Source organism: Parasteatoda tepidariorum, chromosome 5, assembly GCF_982258835.1.
Source record: "Parasteatoda tepidariorum strain Cologne lab strain chromosome 5, Ptep-v5.0, whole genome shotgun sequence".
NCBI classification, from domain to species: Eukaryota; Metazoa; Arthropoda; class Arachnida; order Araneae; family Theridiidae; genus Parasteatoda; species Parasteatoda tepidariorum.
Window position 1 is genome coordinate 5,610,367 of NC_141759.1, and position 20,208 is coordinate 5,630,574.

Genomic DNA, 20,208 nt, shown 5'->3' on the forward strand with positions numbered 1-20,208 from the left:
ATTCGTTTACACGAAGACTGAAATCCGGTACATGAAAACAATCTTCTGACGTCACAAGCCCGAAAAAAGCTTAAAATTTTCACTGACATTTAACTTTATCTGACAAGGTTAGTTGTAATTTATTTGCGTCGCACTTCAGCTGCACAATGGGCTATTGGCGACGGTCTGGGAAACAACCCTGTGGATGATCCGAAGACATGCCATGACTATTTTGATGCTTTGAGGGAATGGCACCCCCACTTTCTGCCTGAAGTTTAACGAGAACCAATCCTGCACGCCCTCTGTCTTTTCACGGATTAATCGGTTAAGTAATCGGCCATCCACCCACTGACCACAGCCAGCGATATTTGACTCCAGTGTTCTATTGGGAACAGTGTCTCCACTGTGGTACCTTACAGGGATAAGCCAAAAATCACCACGTTACACAAGGGGTCAATATCACGTGCCTAATTTCAGGCCTGACCTTTTTTTTCCGCCGTCAGTGCGTGCCGGAAAACAGAAATCGAAAGAGAAAATCAGATTTTGAAGGGTTCAGAGCGTATTTTGTTAGAGTTGATTTATTTTGATAGTTTATTTTATTAATTTCAGTTTCTAAACCAGATCCTCCAGGTCCTCATGACATAGCTGTGATAATGTATACAAGTGGTTCAACAGGCATTCCAAAGGGTAAGTTCATTTTAGAAATGCATGAAACAAATTTTATGAAAGTGTTGAATTTTTTGATGATTATAAGGCAATCCCAACACTTTAACAAAGAAGCTGGGATAGCCTGGTTGGTAGGGCACTGGACCCATGTCCAAGATTTCGTGGATTTGATCCCCACCTGCCAAAGACTCCCCGTGTAGTAAATGGTGACTGATGTACGTTAAATCTGTCGAGTTGCAAAGTCCTCCGTGTTCCCATAACAAATCAATACCTCTGGGGATACTGATCCAGGAGTTTCCTTGTCTTCTGGACTGGTTCAAAATTACAAGCCTACGGAGTTGAACATTAGTAGTCGTAAACCCAAAATTAGGACGGCTGTTTAACGACGGATATTTAAAAAAAAAAAAAAAAAAAAAAAAAAAAAAAAAAAAAAACACCTTAACAAATCCAAGGCATTCTGCTGATTAAAACTTCATTTTTAACACAGTTTTATTTTGTTACTTTTGTATTGTATGCAATGAATAATCTCAAGAAACTGAAATAGAAATATACACTTTTCAATAATAAATATTCATTGACTTCAAAAATTACGGCAAACAGATCTTGTTTTGATTTGCCTCATCCGGCTACTGTTTGTTTTTGCTACCGCAGTTTTTCTTGTTCTCACCTTTATTACTTATCCAATTTTTTTCGTTGATAACTTTGCGTATCTTTTTTGATATCTGTTTTGCTTTCATCAATCTTGTATTCATTGGTCTTTATTATAGTCGTCTGCTTTGAGTATTTTAAATATATATTGAATTTTTCCACCTTAATTTTTGAAACTTCCATTTCCAATTTTTTCCATTGACCTAGTTGAGTAGATTGGGTAGATTTTACGACAGCACTGTGGTCGGTGTAAGCCAGATGCGGAATTCGTATCGACCAAATAACGCTGGGATTTGAACCCGCTTCGCCAATGTGACTCAGAGTCGCCTGGCTGAGTCCTCATATCCTCATATCCACATATCCTCAGAGATATTACGGCTTTGAAGCACTCATTGTTCAAAGTGGTGGCGAGAGATTTTAGAAATATATAAAAAGTAATATTAAGTTCACGTATTTTTTTCCGCTACAAATTTATCTCTTTACTGATTTATTTCTCTATACCTATCTGAAAAATGTGTGATTTTCTCTCACACGGACGTCTGACTGAAAACTTATATTACAAGGGCCATTTCTAACATTAATTGTGCCATGCAGAGGCAATGTGGCTCAGGGGATAGGCTATCCGTCTTGTTTGGGAAGCCAAAAATTGAATCCTGATGATGCTTAGTAGATAAGAATTATGCCTCCGGTACGCACCGACCAAAGTGCTAGTATAAAATATTCTCAATAGTAGGCAGATCATGGATCAGAATCCCCTCGCCGTCGTTCTAACCGTGAGAGGTTTTATGGTGTCTCTTTCCTTGCAACGCGCATACTGATTAGTTGTATCAAAAATCCTCCACGAAGGCTAGTTTGTTTCAAGTCTTGATCCAGAAGCCTTGATATAGAAGTCTTTGACTTCTAGGTTAGGTTTAAAAATACAATGCTATGCTTTGGAACATTATTAGTCGCATACCCTTTAATGGGTTATGCCCGTGCTGTACTGATGAGTCTTCAAATTGATTGTGTATGAGTCTTTTGGATTCGATTGAATGCATATAGGTCCAGCAGAAACCATCAGTGAGACCTATGGTCCCATGTGTGTCTTCCGCGCAAGCAATTGGTGTAGACTATGGAAGCAGATGCGTGATTTTCCAACACTTTAAAAATCTCATACCCTATCATTTAGCAACAGGAAAAAATTAAATTTCGAATTAATTCGCCAGGTATTCAATATCCAGATACATTCATTAAATGTATCAAATCATGGCGCTTTCATAATTAACCTTTCGACTCAGAGAGGAAACAATTGTACAGATTATATATTTCTTTATGATACACGAACTATAAGCAAAAAGATATGTTTAATTACAAAAAACAGTTCAATAGTTACTAATATTTTTTAAATTATCAAAATCATATTTGTATTTGTATCAGTAATTGAATTATTTGAGCATTAGAACAGACAAATAACTTTAAAAAATTTCAGTTATTAAAATTTATTTAAAACCGCCAATTCGGTGACATCTTTCCTCTTAGATGAAAATCTTAGATGATATTACTAAAATCGCTGCCTTATTCTCAGTTTTTGCAGATTTTGTTGAGTCCAGGTAATTCAGCATTTGAGTAAGTTTTTAAATATTAAGAAATTGGACCACAAACGTTTCTCATTTTCGCAGAGCTGTGACTTTCTTCCATTATTATGTTTAGCGTCATTTTCAAACTAAGCAGAGACAGCGCTGGCTTTAGATAAGCTGAACTTGACCTAACAGTCAGGACGAACAAACTTGCAGCTGTTACAAAAAATCAGATTATTCACAAAAAAGCATCTTTTCATGTGACGACGAAAAACAGCCTTGGAAAAACAATCTTAAACAAATTGCTTAATTCTCAAACTGATACTTTTACAGACCATTAAATGTTGATGTGAGCTACGTTAAACACCTCGGAATGTACTAATGAGAATTAATGAAACAATACCTAAAGCATATTGATACATATTTGAAGAGTGAATTGATAAACAATGCCTATAGCAAATGGATACATTTTTCAGAAGTGAATTGATAAACAATTCCTATAGAAAATTGATGCATTTTTATGAGCTAATTGATAGAAATTGCCTATAGCAAATTGATACATTTTTGAGCTAATTGATAAACAATGCCTATAGCAAATTGATCCATTTTTCAGGAGTGAAGCTGACTCACAAAAACATGGTTGTCACTGCATCAGGAATAGTAGATTGCATTCCTGTCCTTAAGTATGTTGATTTTCACAATAATTCTTTTAAATATTTGTTTTGTAATAAAGCGTGTACAATATAAATTAGAATAGAAAAACAATTATGAACTAAGAGCAGCTGTTGGTAGGACATCATTATGTTGCTTTAGTTGTCAAAGATCTTTAGAAGCTTTTTGTGTAAATAAAACGCAAAAGCTAAGATATTTTTGATTTTATTAATTTAGTTATTGTTTTAGTAGTACTTATTTATTTAAGATAACGTCGGACTTTTCTTTTCCGTATCTCTCCAAATCTTCCAAACTTTTCACAATTTTGTAACTAATTTCAACAAACCTGCACTTTCAAAGAATTTCACCTCATAAATTTGCACCTCATTATTTTGTTGAATATTTAAATATTTTTTCGAGCTGTGAAAGTTTTTACTATGAGCAATATTAGGACATTTTATAATCGTCTATTTCTTTCCAACAATTAGGAAAGATGTGACGACATTTTTTGTAGCCTTTTCTAATTTTGTGAATAAGCTTGTTTAAATTTAATAAATATTCGCATTATAATTAATCATTTTATGCTAGAAAAATATTTTTAGCTACTTTTTATTCTTAGTCTAAATACTTCTTTTTAGGCCAAATGATCTCTACATTGCATATTTGCCTCTAGCTCATACATTTGAAATAACGACAGGTAAAAATATTGTCTGTTTTTTTTTAATATTATTTGTGTGTGTTCTAAAATTATTATATATTAACAATTAGAATAATCTAATATTTTAATTTCAATTCCTAAAATAAATTAAGCAATATTTTAAAAATAAAGCTAAGTTAGAAATCTGTTATCCTTTTTACATTTTCAAACATTTAATGCACAAATTTTGATCTGCGTTGAATTGTATGTTTAATACCTGATTCTTTTTATAGAATGTTACTTTTTTGTTGTGGGTGTCCCTGTCGGTTACTCCTCACCAATTACTCTAACAGATAAGGTAAGTCTTTAGTTTTAAGTTAGTTGCTAAATGCACTACCTTGTGCACTTATCTTAAATTTAAAGTCTTTCTGTTGATCAGTTTTATGATTGTTTCTTGAAATATATAAATATTAAAATGTATTAAAATAAATAATAAATAAAGTTTGCAAATAAAAAAATATACTTAAGTGGATAAAAGGAAAACGTTATCGAAATCTGACAATAGCTATTGAGGAGAGTGAAATTGAAAGCATGTGAACCAATTTTTATCACGATATGAAACTTTACTGTTTCTCTAAGAATCTTCTTTCAGCCCTTAATTTACTCCGACAGTGAAACATATGTTTCTAACTTCTCTTTCTAATAATGTTTTTTAATAATAATTTAATAATGTTTTTTCTTTTTCCTAGTTTAAAGTTTTAAAAGTTGGGGGAAGTATGCTTCCCACCATTTTCATTATTTTTTCAAAAATTTCTATAGAAAGATGTTGTCCTTTCTATGATTTGTATGGTCATCTTCTGATAACTTAGGGGGAAAAAATCTACGTAGGGCTTGTTTTACATAAATGTGAGTAAATGTTAGTTTAGAGATGGGAAAAGATAATACTGGGGAGCTTCTTTTCTTTGTGCATTGGTGTAATCTTTTCTTATCCAGTTTATTTGTTGTTGCAAGCAAATAATTTATAAAGACTGTTATTTCTAAGCATAAAAACAATTCTTTTCACTAAGTAAAATTTTGAAATTCCCTCTCGTCTTACCATTCCGAAACTTTATCTTAAAAATCCAAATTAATTTTGGGCAATACGCTAATCTTTCCTAAGTGAATCTAACTACAAAAAAAAATTTTTACATATTACCATAGTTACATGAAGCTGCAGATTCTCCGAAGATTTTCATTTTATGAATTACTGGGGTAAAGAATCTTATAAATTCCTTTTCAATTCTCGGATTTGTAAACTTTATTTAATATAATTTTGCTACTAATAAATGCAATTAAATCAATCTCTTTTATAAGAGCAATTTGCAGAAATGAAAATGACTGTAGGCCATAGCAATTGTGTAATGTTACTTTTTTTTCTACAATTGCACTTCATTGGCCCGGTATAGCCTGGCTGGAAAAGACACTGAGCTCAATTTGTGAGAACAGGAGTTTAAATCCAGCCGAAGACTCCCCGTGCAGTAAATGGTGACTCGTGCACGTTAAATCTGTCTGGGTCACAAAGTCCATCATGTTCCCATAGCTAATTATACCTCTGAGGGACTAAATTGGAGAGGGAATGCTCTCTGATTTAGGTCAAAATTGAGAACTGTAGATGAATGAATGGGTCCGTCCTATAAACGTGTGTGGCGTATGGGTGTGGCAGAAGTCGGATTCTCAGCCATAGATGGCGCCACTGGAAAACAAGAGCAATCGCAATTAATGGCCTGTGACATTAGCAACATTGCATTTCAATTTATCTTTCTCAGCCACTCTCGAAAGATTTCCTCGGGAAAGGTAAAAGTCGACAGGAATGCATTACTCCAATAGAAGTGTCCTATTAAGGGTTAAATACAAATTTTTCATTTATATTAAGTCTGAAATTTCAATTTAATATTTGACAAGGATTTGGAAGTACAGATCACGGCATTTACGGTATGCCCTGTATTATAGGTCAAAATAAACAAAATAAACTGTACCCACCGGGCGACAAATAATAAAAATGGTGATTGAGAGTTTGTAAATCGCCATCTCTCTCTACTTTTTCACCGAAAATGCACTTCATGTGCTCCAAAACTAACCACAGAGCCATGGTGGTCGTTCACCTTCCAATGAAGTCAACCTGGATCGAATGCAAGCGATGGTTTGTCAATACGAATTCCACTTCCGCTGCGTATCGGCCACAGTGAAGTAAAAAATATTCTCAGGGGCAGACGGATCATGGGTTAGTCATGCAGTCGGCCTAACCATGTGAGGTTTTCGTGATTTTCCTCTCCGTGTAACACAAATGTGGATTAGTTGCCTAAAAAGGTTCTCCACGAAGACAAACTCCTCCTACTTCTTGATGCAGCAGTTCCCTTTTCTTCTGTATTGCGCTCAAAATTACAAAACTACGGAGTTGAACGTTAGCAGTCGTGAACCCGAAATTGGGCGGCTGTTCAACGACGGTTATTAAATAAAATTAAATATGCTGCCAATAACCGTTAACAAAATTTCCCTACTCTTGTCTTATGCCTCGTACAGTTTACTCATTATGATTTTTTGTTTATTTCAGTCAACGGGTATTATGCCTGGCTGCAAAGGAGATGCATCATTGCTCAAACCAACGATTATGATTGCTGTACCGGTAAGTTCTAAAATGCAAATCGACAATTAAAATGGTAACAGGGTTATGTTGTCAGATTATTTTACAAATTGCTACTTTTTACTTTTCAGTTGATGTGCGACAGAATTAGAAAGGGTGTGATGGAAGTTATGAAAAAGAAAAGTCCTTTTGCTCAACAATTCTTTCAATTTGCGATGAATTATAAACTTTTTTGGCACAAAAAAGGCTTCAAAACTCCAATACTCAACAGGTTAGTAACTGAATTATCATCGCCATTTCCTCAGAGGACTCTATTCGCTTTGTCATATTTTTTCATCAACGTAATTACTTAAAATATAATGAATAGATTGAGACAGTACTAGTAAATGTAGAATTTTAAAGATGTTTTCAAAATATCTAAATGCAAACATATTATGGTAGAACTACCAGAGTTCATACAGTGGGGACGATAATATATAGTATAAATTATATTATTCATAATATAATATATTATTAAATAGTTTATATTATTAAAATAATTTCTTTGCATTTTCATAGTTTGAAAAGATTTTTTATCAGTTTTTAAAATTTTATAGTTTTTTCTAGATTTACTATAACATACTGATCTCTATACTTTTGAATTTTAAAATACCAATGGAGCTATAACAAAATACCACATGAAATTTTTTACCCGCTGTATAGCGCTCTTCTTAACTGACCTCGTGGGGTAAAATTTATCCTATAGGATGTCCTTCAGGGCACATCTTATATATCAGAACTCCTGTTTTTGCCTCTTAAATATAATTTAAAATAATGTAAAGGTAATATGTAAATTAATGAGGTAATAATTAAAGTAATATATTAATTATTTATACCTCTTAAATAAAGTATTAAAGTTTAATTTCCGAATTCATGCCTATATCTCTCCAGAGCCTTATCATTGATATTTTGCATATACATTTTACCATGTATGTTAAATTATATTCTTGGTGCCCCTTTTATGTAAAAAAATTCGTGAAAATAAAATTTTAAATTAAGCAACCATGAGCTATGAAGGTTCATAAATTATGTCAGCATAAATGTTAAAAATGGTTCGTTGTTTTTCCCCTTTCTTTTCAAAATTTTAAACTTATTTCGGTAGCCTGATAGAAATTTTTGCTTGGAATAATAACATCATAAAAAAGAGAAAATATGAACCATTATAAACTTCTAAAAAAGAATCTGGGAAAAAATAATGGTTCTTTTTTTCTTGCATTCTCAATTTTAAAAGTTTAGGCCACCGATTGTCGTTTTATTTCTCTCATATAGTTTTATTGTTACACATATTCTATTATACTCTATTATATAGTTTTATTGTTATACTTACATTTATGTTTAACTCTTTGTATAGATTAGTATTTAATAAGATTAAGGAGATGGTTGGTGGCAACGTTCGAGTGATGGCCTGTGGAGGTGCCCCTCTTTCTCCAGACACTCACGACTTCATCCGAATGTGCCTCGATGTCCGAATGGTTCAGGCTTATGGCATGACAGAAACAGCCGCAAGTGCTACAATAATGGCATGTAAGTAATTACAACCCCCTAATCACTTGTACTTAAAAAAATAGCACCAAGTGCAAACGTAGTAGCGTTAAGTTTAAATCTTTAGTTTTTGGTCAAATATATGGTTTCTGAGCTATTCCGAAAATTGTTATCAGGAATCAAGAAACTAAAAAGAGCAGCATCAATACCACAGTGTGACAATATCCCAAGGGAAAGAGCACTTTTATTTTTCAGTTTCGCGATTGGTTACTTGCACTTTAAGAAGACCACATATACGTGACCAATGACGTAAGCACCAGCTGATCGTTTGTAAGCAAAACGGCGTGTTAAATTTTCTCCACGTAAGTTAAAAAGTTCATTACAGTTAAGTTAAATAAATACAGGTCCGTGCCACAAATTGAATTTGTTAAAATAAAATTCTTTCTCATCTACGTCTTTTACTTAACTTAGATTTATTATTTGTTTATGTATTTTATTGTAACCGTGATTTTTCTTTTTGCGTACCTGTCAACTTCAATGCATTAGCTTGTTTAAGATCTCAATAGCTTTGTGCCCGTCTTTGTGTTGAGTTAGAAATATAAAATGAAAGAATATAGTACGTAGAATTGATACTTGACATGCTTGGCTTACAAGAAATAAAATGTAAAAAACAGTTACTACCGTGAACAAATGCCACGTTTCAACAACCAATCAGGATCGAGATACCCATACTACGTCATTTGGTAGGTATCCCATTTTAGTCTACCAAAACTGTTTTGTTTTATGAAACTTTTCAGTGGCAGACTAACTGATTTCGAATTTGAAAATCTCTGAAACAAATGAAGAAATTTTTAATATTTTGTGAAAAATGCAAAATTAAATAATTTAGTTACAAAAGTTACTAAATGATGGCGCTGTATGGAGTATGTTTTGAGAAATGCAAATGACTTTTGATTGTAATGTCACCTGCGATATTCCAATAACAGAAACAAACGTTGTTTAATTGAACACATGACTTAAGACCTAATAATATGATAGGGCAACCTCGTTTGATTTGTTTGACGCTAGAACTGAAAGCTCTGATCATCAGAGGCTCGCAATGCCATCTGTTATTAAACCCTTTAACTAATTGTAACTTTTTTCTATTTTCCAAAAATACCTCACTTGTGAAGACCGAGTGAAGCGACTTTTTCTACAAAGAAAATTATTCATAAAAAGTAGTAAATCTATGACTTTTTTGAATTGACATATTGTACACAACTGAACAACGAATAACTTCATTAACCCCATTTACCCTATTTGCATCTTTATATTTTCCCTATTGCAAAGGTGTTAAATTATCAATGATTTAATATTTTAATGCAGAACAAACGTTTTTTTGGAAATAATAAATATTTTCTGGCTTAAAAAATGGCGTATTTAATTTTCATGTTTAGAATTCAGAGTTTTGTTTCATTACAATAACTGACTTCCTTTTTTTTTTATTTCCCTTTCGAGGTATAGACAGCTCAAGGATTTGTAGGCATACAAGTATGCTTCTTTAAATACATTTAGGGCAAAAGCATTACTCGCTTAAAAAAAAAAATTTAAAAAAATATAAAAAAAAACTTTATGAAATATTTCGATAGTACTTTGTTTTCAAAATAGATTAAAATTACTCTTTAATTCTGGAATCTATGTATTTCATTTTAATGTTTTTTCTTTTTGTTTTAATACTTATCGTTTGATAGTAAATACTTGTTATTTAATGAAATCTGGAATTGAGGGTTAGTATATTTTAAACAAGTTACAATTATTAAAATGGTTTTATAAGAGTTTTGAAAAACTGGTTTCTATTTTTATTCTTCAAACATTTTTGAAAGTTAATAACTATAAATCGAAAATGTTAACTCAGTTTTCTTCATTAAATAATTACTTTCTAAGTTTGAAAGCGTATTGTGATAATAATAAAAGATGTAATTAAATTTTTACTCGAAAATCAACCTTAAATACTGAAACGTTTGTACTATTCTTTTCTAAATAATAAAATATCAGTTTGAATTATTTCTTTTTCAAAATAATTTTTAATTTCAATTGCATTTCAGAATGCAATCTGAAAATACTTTGAATAAATCCAAAACTAAACGACAACTGAAAATAACTTGTAAAGATGGCTATTGCTTCAAAAGTTTAAACTTTTAGTTATGTTTATTAAATCAATGAAAATTAAGATTTTAATTGCAATAATTTCCAATAAAAAAATATACCTGCAAGAGTAATAAAATATTTTGATTAAAAAAAATAGTTTTGCACGCATTTTTTTAATCTGTATTTTTTCAGTTTTTCTAGAAAGTTAAAAAAATTTCATATTTTCATTCTTATTTTTACAATTTTATTCCAATTTTCACAATTTAATTTTTTCATTACATATTTCTTCAATTCTCATAAAATGCTCTAATTTTCACACGTTCATTCCTTATTTAATGTTGTAAGCTTATTCGACTTCCCTTTTATTTTATGTTATAAGCTTATTTAATTTCAACATGTATTTAATATTGTAAGTTTATTCCTAAGAAAACTAGGAGTTGCTGTGGCATATAATCAAGGTAACTTTGATGTTCTTCCGATCTGCAGTACTTGTGAATTCTTTTATCAAAAAAAAAGTGGCCAAAGTTTGTAAATTTTTTGAGACTAATGACATTTATGATTTTTAGTGGAAGATTACAGCACAGGACGCTGTGGTGCGCCACTTAGCAGTTGCTACATGAAACTTGTGGATTGGCCCGAAGGTAAAATATTTAATAAAATCCTCATTGTTTATTATGTATGCTAATACCTTTAGTGGAATAACTTCGGTTTTAAAGCATTTTACTTAACATAACAGAACAAACTTAACACAAAGTAAAAAATTTTTCATTGATTAAAAACAAAGGAATAAAAAAAATTCATTTTAAAAACCGTATATTTGAAACAATTGATCTTAAACCTTTGCCGAATGTCTAGTCTAGTTTCTAAAATTTTTTACCGCTCCAGTAATTTGTTTGCTTTCAGCTGCCATAACAAAGGACCGGGATTGCCTGGCGGGTAGGACATTAGGCTCGTGTTGGTGAGTTCGATCCCGGCCACCCAAAGAATTTCCGTGTATTAAATGGTGACTGGTGCACGTTAAATCTGTAGGATCACAGAATCCTCCAAGTTCTCATATCAAACCAATACTGCAGGGGTACTGAATTGGAGAGTGGTCACTCTCTGGTTCAGGTCAAACTTAGGATCTGTGGATGAATGGATGGAGTGTGATTGGGTCCGCCATATAAAAACGTGTTTTGACGTGTGTTGACTGAAATTCGTATTCTTGGCCATAGTTGGAGCCGCTAAAAAACAATAAACGGAACCCTCTGCCTTAAAAATTAGCTTGGATTCCCATAGCAGTCTTACTGATATTTGCATGTTGCCCTAATAACAACCATTACAAAGAACCATACTGATCTTCAAGTATAAAACAGTACGTAAGTCTACAGCATTTATAGGTGTATAAAAACCAAAATACGATTTTTCAAATTGTGTTTTAGGCCAATAGCGTTTTTTCATCATATTTTTTGTCGTTTCAAGTGCGTATGAACAGCCAGTTCATAATAAAGTATCAGTGAACTTCTAGATCATGGGATTTTGTACAATTTTCAATACTTCTAATGTACACTACCTCTCATCCAAATTTATAAATTCTGTACTGAACTATCCTGTACAAAAGTGTTTAACTGTCTTACTATGCATTCTACTTGAAGTGGTATAAAATTTGTAATGTTGCATAGTAACAGATGATTATTTTGCTTTAATGTGTTGTAGAACAATGATTCTATTTTACTTACTGCATGCTCATTTTGTTTTTAGGTAACTACCATGCGACAGACAAGCCCCATCCCCGGGGCGAGATTGTGATTGGTGGAGATTGTGTTTCCCCGGGATACTTCAAGAACGATGCCCTGTCCAAAGAATGCTTCAAAGAAGAAGATGGAGTGAGATGGTTTTATACCGGTGATATCGGAGAGATGTACCCAGATGGAACATACAAAATTATTGGTTAGTTTCCTTTTTAGTATGGTAACGGGTGATTCCGCTTCCGCACTATACAGCTCATCGAAAAATCATGGAGAATAAAAAGTTATGTCGCTTCACCGGGAGCGCTTAGTGCTCCCATGTGAAAAATAATACCATGTTAGCAGATTCATGCAAAAAATAGAGAAAATTAAAACCGAGCTTTAAATACTGAAAAATGTGAATAACGTAGAAATAAAAATACAGGATTCGCGGTGGTTCAGGGGATAGAGCGCTCGCCGTAGAATGAGGGGGAACCGGGTTCAAATCCCAGCCATGATTCGTCCAGACGAATTCCGCACGCCACTTGCACCGACCGCATCGCTGACGTAATATATGTATAGTAGTTGCTGGATCATATTTTAGAGTCCGCTTAACGGTAAGCTAACTTTAGGAAGTTTTTGTTGTTTTGTTCTCTCCGTGTAACGCAAATGGGGGTTAGTTCTATCCACGAAGACAAATTTCTCTCAATACTTGATCCAAGAGTTCCCTTGTCTTCTAGATTGTGTTCAAAATTACAAGACTACGAAGTTAAACATCGGTAGTTAACTCAAAATTGAATAAATTGCTTAACAACGGTTATAATAAATAAAAAAAGTGCAAAAATAAACAAACTATTGATTCGACTTTATAAACAAGAACCTTCCTCAGTGTCCAAACACTAAATAATGGTACAGAAGTAAAGATTTCGAATCCCAGCGAGGGCTAGTCGATACGAATTCCGCACCCAGCTTATACCGACCACAGTGCTGACGTAAAATATCCTCAGTGGCTTAGTCCCCTTGCCGGCCAGCTAACCGGGGGAGGTTTTCGTGGTTTTCTCCTCCGTGTAAAGAGAATTCGGGTGATTTCAATCGGAAAGTCCTCCACGAAATCAAATTTCTCCTAATACGTGATCCAGGAGGAGTTCGCCTGTCTTCTTGATTTGGTTCAAAATTACAAGGGTGCGGAGTTGAGCATTGGTAGGCGTAAACCCAAAAATTTGGTGGACTGTGCAACCACGGTTATAATAATAATTATGGAAGAACAATTTTGATAAACATAATTAAAAAGGGAGATTCGAAAAAAGTGGGAAGAAATTTGATAGAAACTCCACACATTGAATTAGAATAAATTTCGAAATATTTAGGAGTGGTTAGGTGCTATAAAATTCCTCTACTAAATTATTAGAAATACTCAAATTATATAGAATAACCCTCAAAAATCAAGTTACGTAAAGGAAGCGCAGTGCTTAATGATTTTAGCAGGAAAAAAACTAAAATCCTTAATTAAAATTCCAACTACTTAGAGCAAAGGAATACTGGTTTATGCCCTGATTTTCGACATATAAGTCTCTATTTAAGTCTCGGTTTGAAGAGCACATTTCCAACAACAACACGGTGATACAAAATTTGATAAATACCCCAGCTATTAGTAACTGCAAGAGTCTCGAGTTTGGGGAATTTAACTCATTTGCAGGGGCGTTAAACTCGCCATCTTGGATTTTACGTTTTCGGGATATTTTTTGAACATTAAAAACTTTTGATGGTATAGTATCTATTTCACGGGCATGTTTTTAAAAATAGGTAAAAAATAAAGGGATTCCCTTATTGACTAGAAATAGCGATTGATAACTTTTTAGAACTTCTATCGACTTGAGACAATAAACTAATGCGATTTACGGTTTCGATAAAATCATTTAATACTATACATATGTCGCTTTTTTGATGAGTTTAAAAATTTTAAATGAAAAAAAAAACAGATTTGGATTATAATCTAATTAAATCTTTTAGAGTTACTTAATGTTTTTTTTCTTCTTTCAAAATCTAAAAGCAGACTACTGTATACTATTCGAATAATTTTCAAAAATGCTGAAGGCTTATGATTTTGTCAGAAAAAAAAATGAAGGAGTATCTAAACTGCTACAAGTTTTAAATCCAAAACTCTGATTGGGTGTTGTATTTTACATGCATCAAACAATTTGAACGGAAAAAATATATATATTCTTTGTCAGTTAAAGAGGATTAAAACCAGATTTTGAATTTTTTTTCCCTCCGTCTCTCTCGACAGTTTAGTTTGGTCGAGACGAGAGCTCTCTTAATCGATTTTTTTTTTTCATTCTCAGATCGAAAGAAGGACCTGGTGAAGCTCCAATACGGTGAGTACATATCACTTGGCAAAGTGGAATCAGAATTGAAAACTTGCCCACTTGTAGACAACATCTGCGTTGTGGGCAATGGTCTTCATGATTATTTAGTTGCCCTGGTCGTTCCAAGCGTCGAGCAGCTGAAGGTTTTGGGAAAAAGTCTGGGTAAAGGAGAACTCTCTTTGCATGAACTGTGTCAAGATCCGGCCATCATCAATGCTTACACAAAGGCTATAGTTGAGCAAGGGCAAAAAAGTAAGCTTTTTTCCACTTATTAAACGAAATTTTAATAAAAAAGCAATGCTTTTCATTGGAACCGAATGTCAAAATTTCAAAATCTAATTTTTCTTTGAAGAAAAGAGAGAAAAAAAACTGAAGAAAACGTAAACATGTGGTTGTTATTTTCTGTTTAGGTAGGAAGGGAAATTATTTTCATAAAGTTTCAAAAATAGTTGCTAAGTTCGATAACAGATGATGTTGCGAACTGAGAAACTATTTTAAAAATAACCGCTATCAGCAAAAATGACGTGGGGGAGTGTGGGGGAGGATTTTATCACCCCCGAATAAATATTTTAATTAGATTTGGTCTGTGAAGCTAATGCAATAGAAATAATGTCTCACTTTTCTAGTTAACAGAGCCATCTGTAGACAAACAATGTATCTGATTTTGATATTTGGAGGGACTAAATTATTTTTCTTTTCAAACAGATTACGTTATACCGCGTATACCACACATTTCTGTGTGGTATACACACGTTATACCACACATTTCTGTTTTCTTCTATTATTTTAATTGATAATTCTAATTGTTCCCCACTTTTCTAGAACTTGGTAGTTGCTGTGTGAAATTTTTCAGTCAATAAGAAAGCAGTTTCAATTCAAGACTGTAATGCAAACTGCATATTTGTTGTTCAATATTTATTCTTGAGGAGTCATACGGTGTTTATTACCTCATCGAGGTTAATCTTTGTTTAGGCAGACACTGGTCTCATGTCTCCATGCTTCTCTTCTTTTAAATAGCAGTAATAATTCAAAGCATCGTTTTATCATGTTACCTCAGAGTTCATGATCTTGTCTAAGCATGGTGCAATGGAGATGGTTCCAGCTATTCTGCTATACACTCTTTATTCATTCTAATTCATTCTAGCTTAAAAGTGGCAGCTTTAATGCTCTTTTCATTACCTATTTTTTCCCTTCTTTTCTAACGAGAAAGAAGATAATGGATCCAAAACTGATGTCACTACTTGCGCTTGAAAACAAAGTAGTTTTAAACGAACCTGTTATATTCATTGATTTTGTCAATATCTTAATGCAGTGTGCTCTTTGAGAACTTCCAATAACATCGGGTGTGCTCAGAGGATAAAGCGTTTGCCTTCCAACGAAGCAAACTGGGTTCGAATCCCAGTCGATACGAATTTCGCATCCGGTTTGCACAGTCCACAGTGCTGACGTGATATATCCTCAGTAGTAGGCGGATCATGGGTTAGAGTCCCCTTGCAGTCAGTCTAACTGTGGGAGGTTCTAGTGGACTTCCTCTCCATGTAACGCAAATGCGGGTTAGGTGCATCAAAAAGTCCTCCATGAAAGCAAATTTCTTCCAATTCTGAGTTTCCTTGTCTTCTGGATTGGGTTCAAAATGACAAGGCTATGGAGTTAAGCATTAGTAGTCGTAAGCCTATGAAATTGGGTCAGCTGTTCAACGGCGGTTATATAAAATAAAATAAAATAACATGAGGTGCTTATCTGTATGAGATCCAGAGGACACTTTTCTTTGAATTATTTTTTAACGGTAGATCATTTCTTTACCAAGAGGACTAAATTCTTGACGTGTTATAATCGTGCATTTGTCGCAATCACAAGTTTCTTTCAAATTATACTGACTTTTTACATTTGAACAATCAAATTTTCATTCTGAAATGAAAGAAGCGACGAAAATACCATTTTACATTCTGGTATGTTTAGAAATTGGTTTATTTCTCTACGATGCATGTTTGGTAGCCAGAACGAATGTCTTTATTAGTTTCCTTTACTTTTAAACTGAATAAAGTTCAACGAAGCTCTTCATTGTTCCCCCTGTTTTTGTTCGTTAAAACGAAATTTTTTTTTTCAAGACGATAGGTCGAATGAAGTATGCCAGCAATCGCCCACGGCTTAAAACTGATAATATATCAGTAGAATTCCGTTACATTTATAAGAAAATGGTAGTTGCAAATTTTGACCAGAAGAATGAAAAAATGCATAGATGTCGAAAAAAAAAAACACAGACGTCATTTTCTATGCTATTCCATGCCGTATGCTTATTCTATCATTAAAGATTTTTCAAAGCTTTAGTCTAATATTAATAATAAAGCTACCTTTAAAAACCCTTTGAATGCTGCTATTTGCAGAAACATTAATCTACCTTTATTTGCTGCCTCTATGATCTCTTAGCAATGCAGTGATTTACTATCTTTATAAAACCTTAGCAATGCTGCGATTTGCTGCATTTAGAACTCATTAGTAATGCTTCGATTTGCAGAAACATTTTGCTATCTTTATTTGCTGAGATTTTCTACCTTTATAACCCCTTAGCAATACAGCGATTCACTACCTTTATAACCCCTAAGCAATGCTATGATTTGCCGAAACAACAACCCGTTTTGGGGCTAGGGGTCATAGAGATTGAGGTTAAACAATTTGGTAAACAGCGCATGACTGTGGAAATGGGGTGAGCATTGGGCAGAAGCAGACTTATCTTCCCGTAAAAGCTGATAACCATTATACGAAGCTGGATGAACTTCACAGGGGGTGGAACTATATTCATTTACAATGACACATCCCTTACTGTATCTTTTAACCACTGAGCCGTTTCAGACCAACAGGGAAACTAATAATGCTATGAAAAATCTCTCCATTGTGTTTCCCATTCTGTATTCTCACTTCACGAATCATTAAAAATCTTTCATAAATTCGTCTTTCTTTGCTTGTTTCATAAGTTTTAGGACACCTTGTACATTTATTTCAATTCCACTAATTAATTTGTTTCTATTTTTAAACAGGCAGACTGCAACGAACAGAAATTCCAACCAAAGTGAAACTGTGCGCCGAAGAATGGCAACCAGAAACCGGTTTGGTCACTGCTGCTTTCAAAATTAGGAGGAAAATCATTGAACAATTCTATCAGAAATCCATCAACGAAATGTATAATATAAATACCAATGGATCTTCAAAATCGACATAGCCTATCATCTGTCTCATTACAACGAACTGAGTCTTTGTTTTGATATTGTGAAGCGAATGAGATTATACGATTATAGAGATTGTACCATTGTTTGTTTCAGAGGTACTTAATGTGATATGTTTCAGCAGTTAAGGTTTTTTTTTTAAATTAAAAATGCTGTTTTTTTTTTACGAATTTTAGTGTTACTGAAATGCATTTTATATTTATTCAACCTTATAGATGTTTTTCGTTCTTTGTAGAGTTTCGTATTAATTATATTTCGCATTGTTGTTGTAATTAATTGCATTTTGAAATAGAGTCTGGAAATCGCGAGATAAACTTCCGTTTTACTTGAATGCAACCTCATAAAAAGAGCTTATCTCATCAAAGAGCTTATCTAATTAATTACTATCTGGCAATCTTGAGATGGGCTCTTTGTGAGGTTGTTTTCATCTAAAAAGGAAACTCATCTCGTGATAGCTGGACAGTAATTAAGCACTATATAGTTGTTTTAAAATAACATTCCTTCATTTGTTTAAAAATTTCATGTTGGCATATCTGAATGCAATCAGCCTTTCATGTTTGGCGTCCAGAACTTAACTTAAAAATTTGTTACCTTTACATTGTTCACAAAAGTTTATTTTGTGCTTGTACATGCAAATGTATATGTACTCTTACATGTAACATATTAAATTTTCATTGTTTTGTTATGTGTTTTGCTTTTAGTTATTTTGTTTTTCATTTATATAAGATTCTTACAGCATTAGATAACAAAAGGATTAGATAAAGGATTATAAAGTTTTTTTTCTTTACATTTTGGAAAAAATAGGACTTTGGGAATCTTTACCCAAACCTTTAGATAGATTCTCGTATTCATAATATACTTTCTAACTCTTCCTCCTTTGGGTGGAAGATTTTCGTGATTAAATAAAATGGTGATGGATTGTGTGCTTTAACATATTTTTGTTTTTATAAATTATGATTTTTGAAGATTTTAAACACTACTACGTGAATACAATTTAATTTTAACCCATAGTGCCATCTGTGCTTAGCTTTGCACGGTCAATCATTCATAAATGGCCGGGATAGCCTGGTCGGTAGAGCACTGGGCTCATGTCCAAGAGTTCGTGGGTTCGATCCTCGCCGGCCGAAGACTCCGTGTAGTCAATGACTGATCAATCAATGACTCAAAATCATCAATATCATCAATACTTGATTTTGGCACAAATAATAGAATTTCTTTTGATATTCACCAAGAACTACAACACACATCAATTCAAATTTCCTGGATTCAAGCACACAGCAATAGAGTAGGTAATGAAAAAGCAGATGATTTAGCTAAACAATCTACGAGACAACCGAAAAATTATGTATACCCACTTCCAGTTTCATATCTTAAACGACGTATTAAAGATTCTCTTCTAACAAATTAGCAATTTTAATGGAATAATTCAGACAGAGGCAGACGTCTATTCAAAATTATTAACAATGTTACTTTTTTCAAAACAATTCCTCCAAAACAAGTCATCTGGTTCTTGACGGGTCATGGACCATTTCCAACCTTCTTTAATTACCTGCATATAACAGATACTGATCTTTGCACCTGCTGCCAACAAGGTTCGCCTGAACATTATCTCACTAGTTGTCCCTACACTGTCTCCTGGCATAGTCGTCAACCTAGCCCAACAAATTTAGAAATTTGGCAGAAAACTTTTATTACAAACAATACTTTAAACAAAAGATTAATAACAGTAATGAACTTCTTAGCGGATAATGACTATCTATTAAAATTTTAATAACTTCCTATTTCACATGTATAATATTTTTTTGTCTTATTTCTTCTTAAATTCCACACTTTCAGTAAAATCTGTTCTTTCTTTTTTTAAATTTTCTTAAATATTATGTTATTTAGGCTGGAGCGGAGCTGGACCAGCGGCCAAGTACTGGGCTATATGGTTAAGGGTTTTCATAACCTAGGTACATGCTCAGGGCTTGGAGGAAAGAAGAAAAAAAGTCAGTGACTGATGCACGTTAAATCTGTCTAGTCTCAAAGTCTTCCATGTTCCCATAACAAATCAATACCTCTGGGGGTACTGATCCAGGAGTTTCCTTGTGTTTCTGGATTGGTTCAATATTACAAGGTGACGGAGTTGACGGTTTGGGTTTACGACTACTAAAGTCGTAAACACAAAATTGGGTCAGCTGTTCAACGACGGATAAAATAAAAATAAAATCACTCATAAATGGAAAAACAAAACAAGAAAAAGCACGGTAGCCAAGAGTAAAACAAAAAAAAGTTAAATAAATAAAAAGGAAAAACAGCAAGGAGTACCCCCGTGGTCAAGAGCAGCAGATAAAGGGGAAACACATTTCCACGCACTATGGTTGTTGTTGTTAATTTAAGTCGCATTAGAGCTGCACAATGGGCTATTGGCGACGGTCTGGGAAACATCCCGGAGGATGATCCGAAGACCCATCACAATTTTGATCCTCTGCGGAGGGAATGGCACCCCCGCTTCGGTAGCCCGACGACCT

At 33.5% G+C, this 20,208-nt stretch overlaps 1 protein-coding gene across 9 annotated transcripts in view; it reads left to right on the forward strand.

The window, feature by feature from the left end:
- Nucleotides 1-18,383, forward strand: part of Acsl (Acyl-CoA synthetase long-chain) — a 73,126-nt gene extending 54,743 nt beyond the window's left edge. For all 9 annotated transcript variants that reach the window (XM_016047777.4, XM_016047780.4, XM_071184901.2 and 6 more), the window contains 11 exons: nt 589-666; nt 3,463-3,532; nt 4,139-4,197; nt 4,431-4,495; nt 6,728-6,799; nt 6,889-7,028; nt 8,148-8,320; nt 10,972-11,046; nt 12,146-12,334; nt 14,454-14,729; nt 17,513-18,383. In XM_016047777.4, the coding sequence (XP_015903263.2) occupies nt 589-666; nt 3,463-3,532; nt 4,139-4,197; nt 4,431-4,495; nt 6,728-6,799; nt 6,889-7,028; nt 8,148-8,320; nt 10,972-11,046; nt 12,146-12,334; nt 14,454-14,729; nt 17,513-17,694 (1,379 nt within the window). In that variant the 3' untranslated portion in view covers nt 17,695-18,383. The remainder of the gene's footprint in view (nt 1-588; nt 667-3,462; nt 3,533-4,138; nt 4,198-4,430; nt 4,496-6,727; nt 6,800-6,888; nt 7,029-8,147; nt 8,321-10,971; nt 11,047-12,145; nt 12,335-14,453; nt 14,730-17,512) is intronic.
- Nucleotides 18,384-20,208: the final 1,825 nt, after the last annotated feature.